The 14,834-nt window shown below is 53.2% G+C and overlaps 2 protein-coding genes across 5 annotated transcripts in view; one reads left to right on the plus strand and one right to left on the minus strand.

Moving 5' to 3' along the window:
- The first annotated feature begins 4,854 nt into the window (after positions 1-4,854).
- FUZ (fuzzy planar cell polarity protein) lies at positions 4,855-12,017 on the plus strand. 4 transcript variants are annotated; one of them, XM_089902546.1, is made up of 12 exons: positions 4,855-5,933; positions 6,193-6,314; positions 6,593-6,677; positions 6,899-6,967; positions 7,190-7,294; positions 8,118-8,315; positions 8,462-8,557; positions 8,911-9,017; positions 9,111-9,175; positions 9,257-9,331; positions 9,611-9,747; positions 10,339-12,017. In XM_089902546.1, exons 1-12 carry the CDS (start codon positions 5,823-5,825, stop codon positions 10,525-10,527), a joined length of 1,359 nt encoding a protein of 452 aa, XP_089758672.1. In that variant the 5' UTR covers positions 4,855-5,822; the 3' UTR covers positions 10,528-12,017. The 4 variants fall into 4 exon arrangements, with proteins under 4 accessions (XP_089758672.1, XP_022440747.1, XP_089758673.1 ...); XM_022585039.3 differs by having other exon boundaries at positions 9,611-9,917; positions 10,339-10,529; XM_089902547.1 differs by having other exon boundaries at positions 9,611-10,455.
- AP2A1 (adaptor related protein complex 2 subunit alpha 1) overlaps positions 10,607-14,834 on the minus strand; it is a 37,074-nt gene continuing 32,846 nt past the window's right edge. Inside the window, exons 15-23 of the mRNA XM_089902548.1 lie at positions 14,651-14,814; positions 13,870-13,926; positions 13,682-13,764; positions 13,479-13,579; positions 12,178-12,299; positions 11,973-12,089; positions 11,808-11,877; positions 11,444-11,578; positions 10,607-11,050 (exon numbers count right to left, since the gene is read on the minus strand). Of these exons, the coding sequence (XP_089758674.1) occupies positions 10,973-11,050; positions 11,444-11,578; positions 11,808-11,877; positions 11,973-12,089; positions 12,178-12,299; positions 13,479-13,579; positions 13,682-13,764; positions 13,870-13,926; positions 14,651-14,814 (927 nt within the window). The 3' untranslated portion in view covers positions 10,607-10,972. The remainder of the gene's footprint in view (positions 11,051-11,443; positions 11,579-11,807; positions 11,878-11,972; positions 12,090-12,177; positions 12,300-13,478; positions 13,580-13,681; positions 13,765-13,869; positions 13,927-14,650; positions 14,815-14,834) is intronic.

Below are 14,834 nucleotides of genomic sequence, written 5' to 3' on the forward strand. Positions count from 1 at the left end.
GTTCTTTCTGGCTTGGGGGGATGGGGGGGTCGTGTGAAGGGTCCAATCACAGCATCCGAAACGGGGTTACTAGGCAACGCGTTAAGGTTGCAATCAACTCTGAAGGGAGTGCAGCTGTTTTTCCCACCCTGAAAAGAAGCCGAACTCCAACCCAAGTGGAGGTTGCTAAGCAACACCTGCTAGTTGTTTTCCGGGAGAAGAACCAGAAACTGGCCTAGAACATAAATACGTTCCAGGTGGATTAAAAATGTAAATGTAACAAATGAAAGCATAACCCTGTATAATCCTGAAGACTGGAAAAAGAGTTTCTTATCATTACAGCAAAGCCGGAGAACGTAAAATATTGAACTGTTTGCATAAGACTCCATGAACCAAGCTGAAAACGATACTGTAAACTGGGAAAGTCATTGTAACTACATAAATACATGTTACTAATCAATAAAAACTAAGGAAAATAGAAATACTTGATTTTTTTAATGGGGAAGGAAACTAAGCAGGCTTTTCTCACACGCAAAAAATATTAAAAATAGCAAATATCTGAAAGCCGTTCATCTTCACCAATTAAAAAGTGCTAACAGTCCAATGACATAGCATTTTACCTTTGTCATGTTAATTAAAGTTGGAAATAATAAGTCCATTAGGGTGGGAGGGTTTGGGTGAAATGAGCCGGCTCAGAGGTGATCTAGTGGGGGTGAAAACCAAAACGACTTGCTCCAATGCAGTTTGTCAATATATTTCAAGGTAAAAGAGTGCATTGCTTTGCACTCAGCAGTATCACCATTTTGTCACATGTACTTTATCGATCCCTTTTTTCTTCTTTCTTTGATGAACCCTTTTAAAGAAAATCCCAACATATCATTTTACTTTTACATTCTTGACAGGCATCTCTAAAAAGATGGAAATTTTTGCACATAACCACTATGCCATTAACACCCCTAACAAAATTGTGTTATTTCTTGGTATCATTGAACATTTAAATCCATAATCAAATTTTCCCAATTCTCTCAAAATGCCTTTTTACAATTGTTTTATTTGTATCAAGATCCAAACAATGACCAAACACGTATTTAGATGGCTTAAATTTCTTTTAATCTAAAGCAGCTCCCTTCTTTTTTATGCTAGTGTAATTAAATTTTAAAAAATTATAAGGAAGATAAAAGTAAGTTGGAGAAAGGCAAAATGATAAATAGGTAAGGAGATTAAAATGGTACCTAAAATTCCCTCCTAACCATAAGGAAACTTTTTTTAGATAAGCTGAATGCGTGATTGGCTCCATTAACTGATTTTTAACCATTTCCATTAATGTATTACAAACGATAAGTTAAACAATGAGATATTTTAGCCTGGACTTCAGCTTCTGGCATTATGATACATTAGGTGATATGACATTGTTTTTGTGACATTGGTGGTTTCATAAGAGGTATGGGTAGCCTTCAAGTATCTTCCCTCCCCCACAAAGGAAACAAATTTAAAAAAAGATGCAGTTGGAATCGAACTTCCTGCCCCAGATGGGACTGCACTGGCATTACCAAGAGCCTGAAGCCAGCTGTGATTTGTAAAACTTCAGTGTAGTTCCCCAGCTAAGCAAGAGCCGTCCAGGGCAGCTGATCTAGTTCCAGGATAGTAACACTCCTGACAACCTGCAGAAGTAGAAGTGAATCCTCCCTAGAGGACTCTGATCAATATCACAAAGACCACCAGCACAGAAGCAAAGATTGAAATTAGAGTCCACAGAAACAACAGTTAACAGATGAAGGTTCCCCACCTCCAGGTACTGGAATTGTCAGGTTCATAATGAACCACAATATGCAAAATAATAGGATAAATAAAGGTCATTAAGTTGTCTCCTGCTGTGTAACAAATTACCCCAAAATTTAGTGGATTGAAACAACAACATTGTTACTTCGCAGTTTCTGTAGATCAGGAATCCAGGCATGGCTTAGCTGGGTCCCCTGCTTCAGAGACTATAATCAAAGTGTCAGCCAGGGCTGTAATCACCTCGAGGCACAACTAGAAAGGATCTTCTCCCATACTCATTCTTTTTTTTTTTTTTTTTTTTTTTTTTCCCATACTCATTCTTGTCATTGTTACCAGGGTTCAGTTCTTCACAGGCTATTGGCCAGAGGTTTCATGCGTCACCCACCAGGGTCCTTGGACTCTTTTTTTTAAAAAATAATTTTTAAAACTTTATTTTATTTTTAGCTGCATTGGTTCTTCATTGCTGTGCGCTGGCTTTCTCTACTTGCGGCGAGCAGGGGCTACTCTTCGTTTCGGTGCGTGGGCTTCTCATTGCGGTGGCTTCTCTTGTGGAGCACAGGCTCTCGGCGTGCGGTCTTCAGTAATTGTAGCACATGGGCTTAGTAGTTGTGGCTCATGGGTTCTAGAGTGCAGGCTCAGTAGTTGTGGCACACGGGCTTAGTTGCTCCGCGGCATGTGGGATCTTCCCGGACCAGGGCTCGAACCCATGTCCCCTGCACTGGCAGGCAGATTCTTAACCACTGCGCCACCAGGGAAGCCCCCTTGGACTCTTTAATCAATAAAAATTGATAAAAGGCCAGACAAGAAATTCAGGCAAGCCTTTATTGGGACTCTTGCTGCAGCAGGAGGGAGCGAAAACAAGAAAGAGGTGCCCTTGTTTGCTCCGTGAGGGGGAGCAAGCCGGTTCCTTAAATGGGGTGAGGGGAGAAACAGTTTTTCGGTAGGAAGTACTTCAGGCAGTAGGAAAATTTTAAATTAACCTGGAAAGATTATCTGAGAGACAAGAAGGAAGAGGGAAAGCAACATGAGTCATAAACATTTACGTAATTACAAATAAATATTGCCTGCATAAAATAAGAGATATATTCAACGAGGGCATAAAAAAAGTAAAACTAAAATGCTGACAACACTAGTTGGTTAGTCTGGGAGGGAGCTTAACGGAGTTAAGGTGTTATATTCTCTTTGTATTATTTGAGAGAGGGTTTAAGATCTTTAACTTTTTGCTGAATTAGATGTGTAAGGTAAAGTTTCAAGGATAACCAATAAAAATAAAAGAGAATTCGTGTATAAATTTGAAACCAGAAGAAAGAGAAAATAATGAACTGAGGAAACAAACAAAAAATCCAGTAAAAGACAAGAATGGAGGAAAAAAGCGTTGAAAAGGCAGAACAAGAAATATAAAAATAAAACAATAGAAATAAATCTAAATATATCTAGAAAATAAATATAAGTGGACTAAAGAAAAAATTCATAGAACTACCGGGAGAAATTGATATTTTAGTTCATTTGTTATTTTATGCAGCTTTTCCTCTAGTTTAATGTAATTTAATGTGCAGGGTAAATGTTTTAATATTTCTTATCAACTATTAGAAATCAAATCCAGAGTGCAGACAAAACATGTTTAAAAGAAACAAATGTGGGCTTCCCTGGTGGCACAGTGGTTAAGAATCTGCCTGCCAATGCAGCGGACACAGGTTCCCTTCCTGGTTCGGGAAGATCCCACATGCCGCGGAGTAGCTAAGCCTATGCAGCACAACTACTGAGCCTTAGCTCTAGAGCCTGCCAGCCACAATTACTGAGCCCACGTGCCACAACTACTGAAGCCTGCGTGCCTAGAGCCCGTGCTCTGCAACAGAGAAGCGACAACAATGAGAAGCCCGCGCACTGCAACGAGGAGTAGCCCCCGCTCACCGCAACTAGAGAAAGTCCGCGCACAGCAACGAAGACCCAACACAGCCAAAAATAAATAAATAAATTTTAAAAAATAAATAAAACAAACAAATGTTTTTTTAATATTGCTATATATTTTGTAAATATATTTGGATAAATGAGGGCAACTGTTCTCACAAAAGAGAAAAGATCTAGAAAACCATAATTCAAAAAGTCATGTGCCACAATGTTCATTGCAGCACTATTTACGATAGACAGAACATGTAAGCAACCTAAGTGTCCATCGACAGACGAATGGATAAAGAAGATGTGGCACATTTATACAATGGAATATTACTCAGCCATACAAAGAAACGAAATTGAGTTATTTGTAGTGAGGTGGATGGACTGTCATACAGAGTGAAGTCAGAAAGAGAAAAACAAATACGGTATGCTAACACATACATATGGAATCTAAATGGTTCTGTTGAACCTAGGGGCAGGACAGGAATAAAGACACAGACATAGAGAATGGATTTGAGGTCGCGGGGAGGGGGAAGGGTAAGCTGGGACAAAGTGACAGAGTACCATTGACATATATACACTACCAAATGTAAAATAGCTAGTGGGAAGCAGCTGTATAGTACAGGGAGATCAGCTCGGTGCTTTGCGACCACCTAGAGGGGTGGGATAAGGAGGGTGGGAGGGAGGCGCAAGAGGGAGGGGATATGGGGATGTAGCTATGCATGTAGCTGATGCACTTCGTTATACAGCAGAAACTAACACAACATTGTAAAGCAATTATACTCCAATAAAGATGTTTAAAAAAAAAGAGAGAAAAGATCTAGCTGACTAAATTGATAACTTAATGAAGATTTACTTCATCACTTTAAACACACAGAGGTGAGAACCTAACGCATATCAGAATAGGATAGGCTAAATCTATTTTGTTACATCTATAATATAGGTTAGAATAGGACATTCAAAAAAGACGAAGTGGGGTTTCCCTGGTGGCGCAGTGGTTGAGAGTCCGCCTGCCGATGCAGGGGACACGGGTTCGTGCTCCGGTCCGGGAAGATCCCACATGCCGCGGAGCGGCTGGGCCTGTGACCCATGGCCGCTGAGCCTGCGCGTCCGGAGCCTGCGCGTCCGGAGCCTGTGCTCCGCAACGGGAGAGGCCACAACAGTGAGAGGCCAGAGTACCGCAAAAAAAAAAAAAAAAAAAAAAGACGAATTGCATTTATACGGTTTCATGAGAAAAAGAAAGTTTGAAAACAACATTAACACAGTAATCATATTTGTGAAAACGTGAATATTCTGTGTTAAACTGTAAAGATTTTATTTTCGGGAAAGGATTTTGGGACGAGTATTTTCACATTCTGCACAATACACTATCATGTATAAATTCATTACAAATAATATTATTTTCCGATTCTGGAAAATAAAGGATTTCATCTTTCTTTTTCTAACAGCAAAAACAACCATGCCATTTGTGGGTTACTAGGCAACGCTCGCCGGACCAAACCATCCTCGAGGGTGAGGGGGGAGATTTTGCTCTAAGGAAGTGCTCGAGATTCGTCATGCGGCCATCTTTGAGAGGGGCACAGCTGTTTCTAGCCTTGGAAGAGAACGAGGACTGAATGGTGGTTGCTAGGCAACGCCTAGGCACTGTCGCCATCATTGAGTATGGCATAGTGCTGCCACTACAAAACGGAAAGCTAAGCCAAAGCGGTTGCTAGGCAACGCCTCGGCACCGTCGCCATCTTTGAGTGTGGCACGGCTCTTTGTCAATTTAGAATGTGAAACGTATTAGTTTACGTGATGGTTACTAGGCAACGCCTTGGCGCAGTCCCTACCTTCGAGTCGGGCTCTTCATACTCTTAAATAGAGTCAAACCGCTTCAAGGAGCGACTACGAAGCTTCGCAAATAAAATTAGCCGCCATCTTTGTTAGGGGTATTGTGACTTCCGGCTGGGGCGGAAGAGAGCGTAACGGGGCTTCGGGGAGGTGCTGGAATAGGAGTTGATGGGGGTTTGAGTTGGATGAAGAAGGCGGGAATCCAGTCCTCTTCCAGTTAGCTCCCCATCTCGCCCTCTGTCGGCTTCGGACCGCAGCCTGACTTCGTGTGACTACCGGCATGCTCCAAGGCGGGCATTGACTGTCCCCACGGAGGGACTGGGAAGCGGGGGTTCCAAATGGGGGAGGAGGGGACCGAAGGCACCGTACATCTGCTGTGCCTCGCGGCATCCAGCGGGGTCCCTCTGTTTTGCAGGAGCAGCCGCGGCGGCGCCCCCGCCCGCCAACAGGTGGGGCCCCGGGCGCCTGGATCTCCGAAATGGAAGGGGTTTAGATGCTTGGACTCTGGGTCTTCAAGGGAGTAGGGGCTGGGGAAGTTTCAGAATTGAGTTTGGAGGGTCGAGGGTGCAATTGACCAGTGATCCTGGTTCCCCGAAGAGGAGGGGCCAGGAGATCTAGAGAGAGGAGGGGGTTGGGGACCTGAGTCATTGGTTCCAATAGAGGACGGGATTTGGGGGCTCCTGTCTAAAATCCCCAATCTTTCCCCAGCTCCCATTCTCTGTCATCGGCTCCCTCAATGGAGTCCATATGTTTGGGCAGAATCTCGAGGTGCAGCTGAGCTCTGCGAAGACGGAGAACACAACCGTGGTGTGGAAGAGCTTCCATGACAGGTCTCCAAGGGTAGCTTGGGGGCAGGGCCAGGGTGATAGCCCCTGTTGAAGACGACCCTGAGGCCATCCAGCTGTCCAACGCCAGCTGTTTACCTGGCTGTGGGATCTTTGACAAGTCAGTTACCCTCTCTGATCCCTGAGTTTCTCTGAATGAAAAGCAGGTTGTGCTCGGGCATGGATGTAGCTGGCATCCAGGATCAAGGGCAGACCCTACTCTCCTCCCTGCCTTGTTTCCTTGGCCTGGACTCATTCTTCCTTCTCACCTTCCTTTCTCACAGCATCACCCTCATTGTTCTGTCATCTGAGGAGGGCACCTCGGAGCTGAGGCTGGAGAGACTACTCCAGATGGTGTTTGGGGCCATGGTGAGACTCCCCAGCCCTCTTTTCCAATCCCAGGAACCTGAACTCTCAGCATCCCTCTCCCTCAGGACCCAGGAATCCTAGAACTCAGTCCCTCCTGCCTCGGACTAAGGAGTCCAGATCCCCAGTTTCCTCCTCCTGCAGACACAGGAGTCTGAGTCCCAGCCCCTCCTGTCTTATAACCAGTTATCCAGGTCCCCTGCTCTCCTATATGGTTCTTCTAGGTTCTTCTTGTGGGACTTGAAGAGCTGACCAATATCCGCAATGTAGAGAGACTGAAGAAGGAGCTGAGGGTGAGGCTGCAGGACGTGAGGATGGGAAGTTAGGATACCTGGTTACTGATATTTGGGAACTACAGTTCCCAGAAGCCCCCGGGGCAGCCTGACCCAGTGGGTTCAGGGGGCAGCTTGGTTGTCTGACACCCCTCAGCAAGGCCCAGTAGGGCCAGTTTTCTGAGGAGGAGGCAGCAGATCTGGGTACCACCTGGGTCCTAGGCTTCATTTTCCCTCTGCTAGGCCAGTTACCGCCTCATCGACAGCTTCCTTGGGGACTCAGAGCTCATCGGGGACCTGACCCAGTGTGTGGACTGTGTGGTTCCTCCAGAGGGGTCCCTGCTGCAGGTATTGGGAATGCCTTGTAAAGTCTTAAAACTGTCCCTCTGGCCCTGGCTCAGTCCCCATCCTCTTACCCTTGGACCATTGCCTCAACCTCTTCCTATCCTTTTGGCTTCTAGTCCAACCCCCGCCTTGACCCCGGAAGGATCTTTCTACACCGAGAGCTGCCCCTGCCCCTCCCCTGGTCACAGCCCGCCCGTGGCTTTCCATCACCCCCAGGACAAGGTCTCAGCCCCTCAGCCTGGTGTTGAGGACCTGAGGAATCTGACGCCCGCCAGCCTGCTCGCCCTAATCTCTACTAACTCCACAGTCCACCCTCTCCCAGCTGCCTCATAAGTCTCACAAATCCCCACAGCTTCCCAGCTTCCCTGCCCTGGCACATCCTGTTCCTTCTACCTAGGAGATCTCTATCTCCCCTTCCTTAAATATTGCTCTGGATTCATCTGGCATGACTTGCCTCCCAGCATTGTGACTCTCGGCAGGTGACTTGACCTCTCTGAGCTTCAGTAGGTTGTAGATTGCGCCTACCTGGCATATAATACAACGCGATAAACCGTAGCTGCTGCTGTTACAAGTATTAGCTTCAGTAGGACGTGTCAGGCTATGTAGCAATCACCCTACCTGTTTAATTTCGCACTGTGACTTGGGATGGTACCTGCATGTGAAGGTGAAGGAACTCAGGCCCAGGGAGGGTGGGACACATGAGCATGGCCACCAAGCAAGCTTTGAATTGTATGGCCGTCTCTTCCCACTCCTTACGCACCTGGGAAGTCACTGTCGGCCCTGCTCAGGTCTCCTGACCCGCAGCCGGCCTGCCTCCCTTACCCAGGAAGCCCTTTCTGGGTTCGCCGAGGCTGCGGGCACGGCCTTCGTCAGCCTGGTCGTGTCGGGCCGGGTGGTGGCAGCGACAGAGAGCTGGTGGCGGCTGGGGATGCCGGAAGCCGTGCTGCTCCCCTGGCTGGTGGGATCCCTGCCGCCGCAGGCCGCTCGCGACTACCCGGTGTATCTGCCTCACGGGAGCCCCACGGTGAGTGAGTGGATGGGGCGGGCAGGGGGAAGGTGGGGGCGGGGAGGAGCGCGCAAGGGGTGGTACCTGGAGGCTGTCTCGAGGAGGCGGGGCTTGCGATGAGAAGGGGAGGAGCTCCGGCCAGCCCACTCTGCGGGCTGCCTCAGGTGCCGCACCGGCTTCTGACCCTGACGCTCCTGCCGGGCTTGGAGCTGTGTCTGCTCTGCGGGCCGCGCCCTCCCCTCAGCCAGCTGGATGCACAGGTGAATCTGGGCTACGTCCCGCTCTTCCCCTATTTCACCCGCTACCCGCGAGCCCCGGCCCTTCTCCGAGCACCCTGACCCGCCGAGTGCGCTCTTTACGCTTGACTCGCCCTTGGTCCCGCCCCCGCCCCTCGTAGGCCCCGCCCCCTTCGGGCTGTGCTCCAATCACCGTCCCCGCAGCTCGGCCCCTCTTTCCCTCTTACAGCGTCCTTCCGGGCCTCGCCCCTTCCACGGTCCCCTCTGCCCTCTGCCCTTGTGTTCTCCTCCCCTGCCCTGGCCAAACCGCCTTCTCTTGGTATTCCCCCGACCTCACCCACCGGCCCCGCCTCTCTCGCTGGCCACGCCCCCTGCAGCTTCTGGAGCGCTGGTGGCAGCCACTGCTGGACCCCCTGCGGGCCTGCCTGCCTTTGGGATCCCGAGCGCTGCCCGCGGGCTTCCCCCTGCACACGGACATCCTCGGGTAGGGCTCAGACCGGGGAGTGGGTTGGGGGTGGGGAGTGGGTTGGGGGTCCTCAACCCCTCTTTTCTGGCCGTGACACCTCTTTTCCCACAGGCTGCTGCTCCTCCACCTGGAACTGAAACGTTGCCTCTTCACGGTGGAGCCCTCGGGGGATCAAGGTGACTGAGAGGAGGGCGGGGCCGGGAGGGGCGTGGGTTGGGGAGGGGCTCTCTGTTACCCTGTGCCTCTTCCCCCTTCAGAACCGTCTTCTGAGCAGCGTCGGCGCCTCTTCCGCTCCTTCTACACCCTGGTCACCGCCACGCACTTTCCACCAGGTCAGCGGCGGGCACAGTGCCCCCTTTGCACAGGCTGGGACACTTGAGTCCCAGCTCCCACAAGCTGCTGGTGGGGAAACTGGTAGGGGAAGCCAGCTGCGAAGTGGGCGCGGCTGTCTGTGAGGACTGGGCAGTGCACACTGACAGGAAGGCAAGAGAGGGGCAGGAAGGTCCCAATCGGTAGGTTTCAGGACCTCCTGGCTAATCCTAATAGCTAACACTGAGGCCTCATGTCCTGCCAAGTGCTTTTCTGTGTACTGACTCACTTCATCCTCATAGGTGAGGGCTATCTCCTGTTACGTCATCATTTCCATATTACGGATGAGGAAACAGGCTCAGCTAATAAGCAGCAGAGCCACGATTCAGCCAGGCAAGCCTGGCTCCCACATCCACACACTCCTGCTCCAGCGCTGCAAGTACGCGCTTTGCCGATAGTCTTGGGTGGAGTAGGGGTGGTAGATTCCACGGAGCCCAGGTCCGGAAGGAAAAGTTGTCACATACGACCTGTGAGGCTCAGAGAGACAAAGGAGGGGACCTGGAGTGACACTACCACCCCAGCGAAGACCCTGATGGATGTAACAAAACGGTAAAAAGCTCCACCTGGAAGGGGCAGACGACTGTCCCTTCCTAGCTATGCGACTCCACCTCCCAACCTGCTTCCCACCTGTAAGTGGGGCAGGGTCCTCAGAAGGGTTACGGGAGGTCTTCCCTGGAGCCCAGCGCCCGGCACCTGGGAAACATCTCCTGCGTGTTTATGCTCTGTATTGCTAAGCAGATTACCTAGGGCTGCACACGCAGTGTACCCACGAAAGTGGGGGATTGAGGCTGGGTGGGAAGAGGGGGAGAAAGTCCGTGATCTTCTCAGGTCCTGACAGCTGGCTGGAGCTGTAAGGCTCTCCTCTGTCAGGAGTCAAACTTAGGCCCAGGATGGGGGTGGCCCCCGCAGGTTGGCATCCTACTTGTCCAGGCCCCACTGGTCACCTCGGCCCTCCCTGTCCTTCCTTCAGAGGCGGGGCAGCCAGAGGAGAAGGCGGAGGAGGTGGTCCATCGGGCGCAGGTGCCGAGAGCCTGCTACCTGGTGTCGGGGGCTGAGGAGCCAGGCACAGGATGGCGACTGGTGGCCCTGCAGCTGGGGCCACGGCGGTTGCTGCTGCTGCTGTCTGCTCAGAGCCCCATGCATGGGCTGCGGGGCCTAGCTACCCACACTCTGCATGCCCTCACCCCACTCCTCTGACCGCTGGGCGTGAGCGCCAGACACAGACAAGGACATGGGGCTGTTAGCGTCTCTCTGTTTATTCGCTCACAATAATACACAGCCCCTGGACAGGGAGGGGGCAGGAGGGGCTACGACAGGGTGGGGTGGGAGGGGAGGACATTCCCACTTCCCTGGCCCCTCTCCCCTCTGTGCTTCGGTGGGGGGAAAGGGAGGGAGGGGGCTCCCCCTTACCCCCCAGAATGTAAACAGCAGCAGATGAACAAAAATAAAAATACAAAAGGCTGGAGGAAGGTCCTAGGCACCCCCCGACCCCGGGGTCTTCCCTGTCACCAGCAGAGGTCCCCTCACTGCCCCATCCACCACGGCTGCCTCAGTCCTGGTGGCTGCCCAGTGCCGGCCACATCCCCGGGGGCACAGTCCAGGGCTCAGAACTGCTGGGCCAGCAGCTCACAGAGGTGACGGGAGACGGGCTCCTTACTGGTGCGCAGGGTCAGCCGGTACATCTGGGGGGATGGGGGGACTCAGGGAGGAGGCAGAGAGGATGGAGAGCCCGGGGTGGGGGGTTGGGGGGGGAGGGGGATACAGGGCAGATAAATGATGAGAGGAGAGAAAAAGGATCAAGGGATCAGAAAGGTGACAGAAGGGCCAGGGAAGACAGAGGTAAAGGATGAAAGAGAAAAAAGAGGCCACAAAGGGTGGAAGGGATATGGAGAGATGAAAGTCAGGGAGGGAAAGGGAGAGGAAGACCAGAGGATGGAGAGACAGGAGGGAGGCAGGAGAGGGAGGAGACAGGGCCACAGAGCAGAGGCATGTGATTGAAAGAACATAGTGAGGCAGGAGGGGGCCGGGTGCAGAGAATGCACACGAAGTGGGGAGCCTCGCAGAGCACCACTCACCTGAGCCTGGGCATTGGGCTCCAGCCGGAGCAGACAGCCCACCTGCAGGGCTTTCGTCTGGATGATTCCAGCCCCCACGAAGTTCTCCGGGTTGGGGTCCACATTGTCCAGGAGAGCAGAGCCAAACCCCAGGAGCTGAGGAGGAAGGGGGGGAGCCGTCAGAGGGTGCCCGATCTCTGTTAGCTCCCAGACAGTGGCACACCAGTTCCCCCAAACCCTTTGGAGTGGAAATTGGCCCCACTTTACAGATGGGAAAACAGAGGCTCAGAAGTGGAGCAGCCACTGCTCCCCAAATCCCAGAGTTGGAGAGAGAGGCAGGGCTGGGAAACTAGCCCCGGTGCATCTCCTGTCTAGCCTGTCTCACCTTGGCCTTAGTGACCTCCGCGTCCATGGGGTGGTTGGCTTTGAAGATTTTCTGTGCCTCCTGTTGGGGCCTAGGGGCCGGGAAAGGTTCAAGTCAGGGACCTGGAAGCCCCAGCCCCGCCCACCCTGAGGGCGGTTTTGGCTCCGTCCCCCCCCCGCGGCTCACAGGCTCAGCTGCTTCCAACGCTGGAAGAAGTCCTGGGCCGCCATCTCCGTCGGCTGGAAGAACTTGTTGATGGTCACCGGGAGCTTCAGGGTGAGGGATTGGGGGGCGCCCCCGTACCTGGCGGGAGAGGAGGGAGGGCTCGGTCGGACCACACCCTCGCCCCGGAACCCCCGCCCACCCGGCAGCGCCCCGCCTCCTGACTCACCGGAAGCGCACGGACAGGAGGGGGGGCGTCAGGAAGTCCCGCAGACACTCGATGTTGAGCACCTGCTGTACCTGTGCCCCACCGTCCACCTGCGAGGCCACCCGCTTGGTCTGCACGGCCAGCTGTGCCCGCCCGTGGTCAAGGAAGCCAGAAACAGGAGCGGCTCGGGGGGCGGGGTGGTGGTGATGGGGAAGGGACTTGACCATCCACCTGATGGTTCAGAACTTTCCTGGAAGCCCCAGCCTGCCGGCCCTTCAGGGGCTTGGCGCTGCCGTCCAGGGCTCATCGTACAAGGCCTAGCTCCAAAGTCCTTCCTAAGCCAAACCTCTGACCTAGGTGCCTCCTCTGGCCTTCCACAGTGGGCTCAGCCACCTCCATTATGGTACAGGTCACACCATGGCTCCGAAGGCTGACCTGGGTTTGAATCCCAGCTCTTAGCACCTCGGTTACTATGGGCAAGTCACTTAACCTCTCTTAGCCTCATCTGCGAAATGGACATAGTGTCCTCAGCAGTCAATGAAATCATCCAGCACAAGTACTTGTCAGTGTGTGTGGCACACGGTAGGTTCACCAAAATGGTGGCCTTTGCGTCAACAACCCACTGGCAAGGACGGGGTCTTATGTCTCTCTCCCCCGGGCCCTGCCCAGCACAGAGCTGAGCCTACAGAAGGCCTCTGGAAATGTTGAATGAACCAAAGAACTGAAAAGGTCCTCAGTTTTAGGGTCTAACCACTCTAATTTCCAAGTTGTGCAAACTGAGGCCCAGAGAAGGGGGACAGGGGACTGACGACACTGCTCAAGCAGTTCCTTTATGCCAGCCACCCTTCCAGGGTCTTCGAACCACACTGATATTCAAAACAAGCCTGTGAAAAGGAGGAGGAGGATCTACACTTCACAGAAGGGATAGCAAGGCTCAGAGAGGCCAAGTGACTGGCCCAGGTCACACAGGAGAAGGCCGTGGTTGGCAACAAGACCCCCAGGCCTGGCTTTCGAGGGCAGGAGGCACTGGAATCGGGTGTCGAGCCCGATGGAAGACAAGGTCAGGACACGGGAGGGGCTTCACAGGGACCAACTGAGGCCCAGAGCAGCTGTGATTCTGGAAGTAACACCTCCTGCATCCCTATCACATCATGTCACTATCATCTCCTGTCCTGTTAAAGAGGCCCACCCCATCTTACAGATGACGCTAAATCACGGGCTCAGGCTTTCAAGCAAGAGGGCCAAACAGGGGTCTGGACCTGGGTCCATCTCCTTCCCAGCTGCCAGGAAGGTGGACCTGGAGGGGTGGGGCTGGGCCAGGCCGACAGGATATGAGTCTGGAGGTCTCCAGGGTGGACCACGGTGGGAGAGAAGTTCTGGAACTGCACTGAAGTCTTGTTGCCATAGAAGAGATACATGCGCCCTGTGGGGGGTGAGGAGAGGTAGGGCTCCATCTGAGTTCCTTCCACGCCCTCCTGAAGCCAAGGTCTCCCCGAGACTTCACCCCATCGTCCCCTGGACTCACCCAAGTTCTGCCGGAACTCTGACTTGACTCCAATCTGCAGCAGCTGGTTCTCAAACAGGACCCCGTTGTTCCTGCACACGAACCTGGGTGGGGGCGGTGGGAGCTCAAGGTGACGGGGGCCTGCCTGGCTCCTGCTCTGTGCTTCCCACTGGTCCCCACTGCCCTCCCCAACCTCACCCACGACTCACTTATTCAGCAGCTCATCGGCTTCCGGGATGGGTGGGCCAATGTCCTCAGGACCTGGGCTGCAGGTGGGAAAGGAGAGAGATGGGAAGGGGCTTGGGGGGCTAGAGGTAAAGGCCCAGAGCTAGTGGTGGGAGATTGCAAGCCCTGAAGGAACAGAAGCCCAGAATCCATATACCCAGATTCCCCAAAGAGCCCCAGAATCAGACTGGCAATCGCCTCTAGTGGGAATAGGACCCTGGCAGGTACCGTCAGCACCCCCCTACCCTGTATCAGACGGCCCTGATTTCACTCCCTTCCAATTCCTTGCAGCTCATCAGGAGAGCTTAACGAGAGCTCCCAGTCCCCTAACCCTCCCTGGGGACACGGGAGTCTGCCCCCCAACCCCCTGAGGCCACCCCTTACTCAGCAGCTGGAGCTGGGTCAGCCAGCAAAGCCATGGGGCTCTCAGGGGCAGGCGGCTCCAGCTCGCTGGGCCATCCAATCCCAGAGCAGACAAGAGAAGACAGGCGTGGCAGCAGCCAATCCCAGAGAGGCAGCAAGAGGGCAAAGAGAGGGAGTGGGGAGAAGGGAAGGAGAGAAGGAAGAGCAGGCTGAGACGTGATGACGGGAAAGGACAACACAGGGTGGCCAGGGTCAGCCGAGAGTCCAGAGTGGCCCAGAGGGAGGCAGGAGGCCGGGGGAGGTGGCAGCCAGGGCGACAGAGGCTCAGGGACAGGGAGGGAGGGGGGAGTTGGGAGGGGGCAGATGGAAAGGGGGCAGCCCTGGGCCCAAGGCGGGCGGTACCTGAGGAAGGCCTCCTCGGGGGTGGGGCCCAAGCTAGGCTGGGCGGCCGGGCCGTCGGAGAATACGTCCACCAGGAGGTTGCCCGCACCCGAGGGAGCTGGGGGTGCCGCTGGGGGAGGGGCTGCCCGCAGCCCCAGGAGGTCGGCGGAGGGTGAGGGCGTGGACTGCAGGGAATGCAGGCACA

Source organism: Delphinapterus leucas, chromosome 20, assembly GCF_059928025.1.
Source record: "Delphinapterus leucas isolate spDelLeu-1000000601 "Yukka" chromosome 20, BTC_Dleu_Yukka2, whole genome shotgun sequence".
NCBI classification, from domain to species: domain Eukaryota; kingdom Metazoa; phylum Chordata; class Mammalia; order Artiodactyla; family Monodontidae; genus Delphinapterus; species Delphinapterus leucas.

Bases quoted from the DNA above. Each gene is read 5' to 3' on its own strand.
- FUZ (XM_022585039.3), top strand. From the start codon at position 5,823: ATGGGGGAGGAGGGGACCGAAGGCACCGTACATCTGCTGTGCCTCGCG. The intron at 6,678-6,898 runs GTGAGACTCCCC...TGGTTCTTCTAG, and splicing joins AGATGGTGTTTGGGGCCATG to GTTCTTCTTGTGGGACTTGA. The intron at 9,018-9,110 runs GTAGGGCTCAGA...CTTTTCCCACAG, and splicing joins CTGCACACGGACATCCTCGG to GCTGCTGCTCCTCCACCTGG.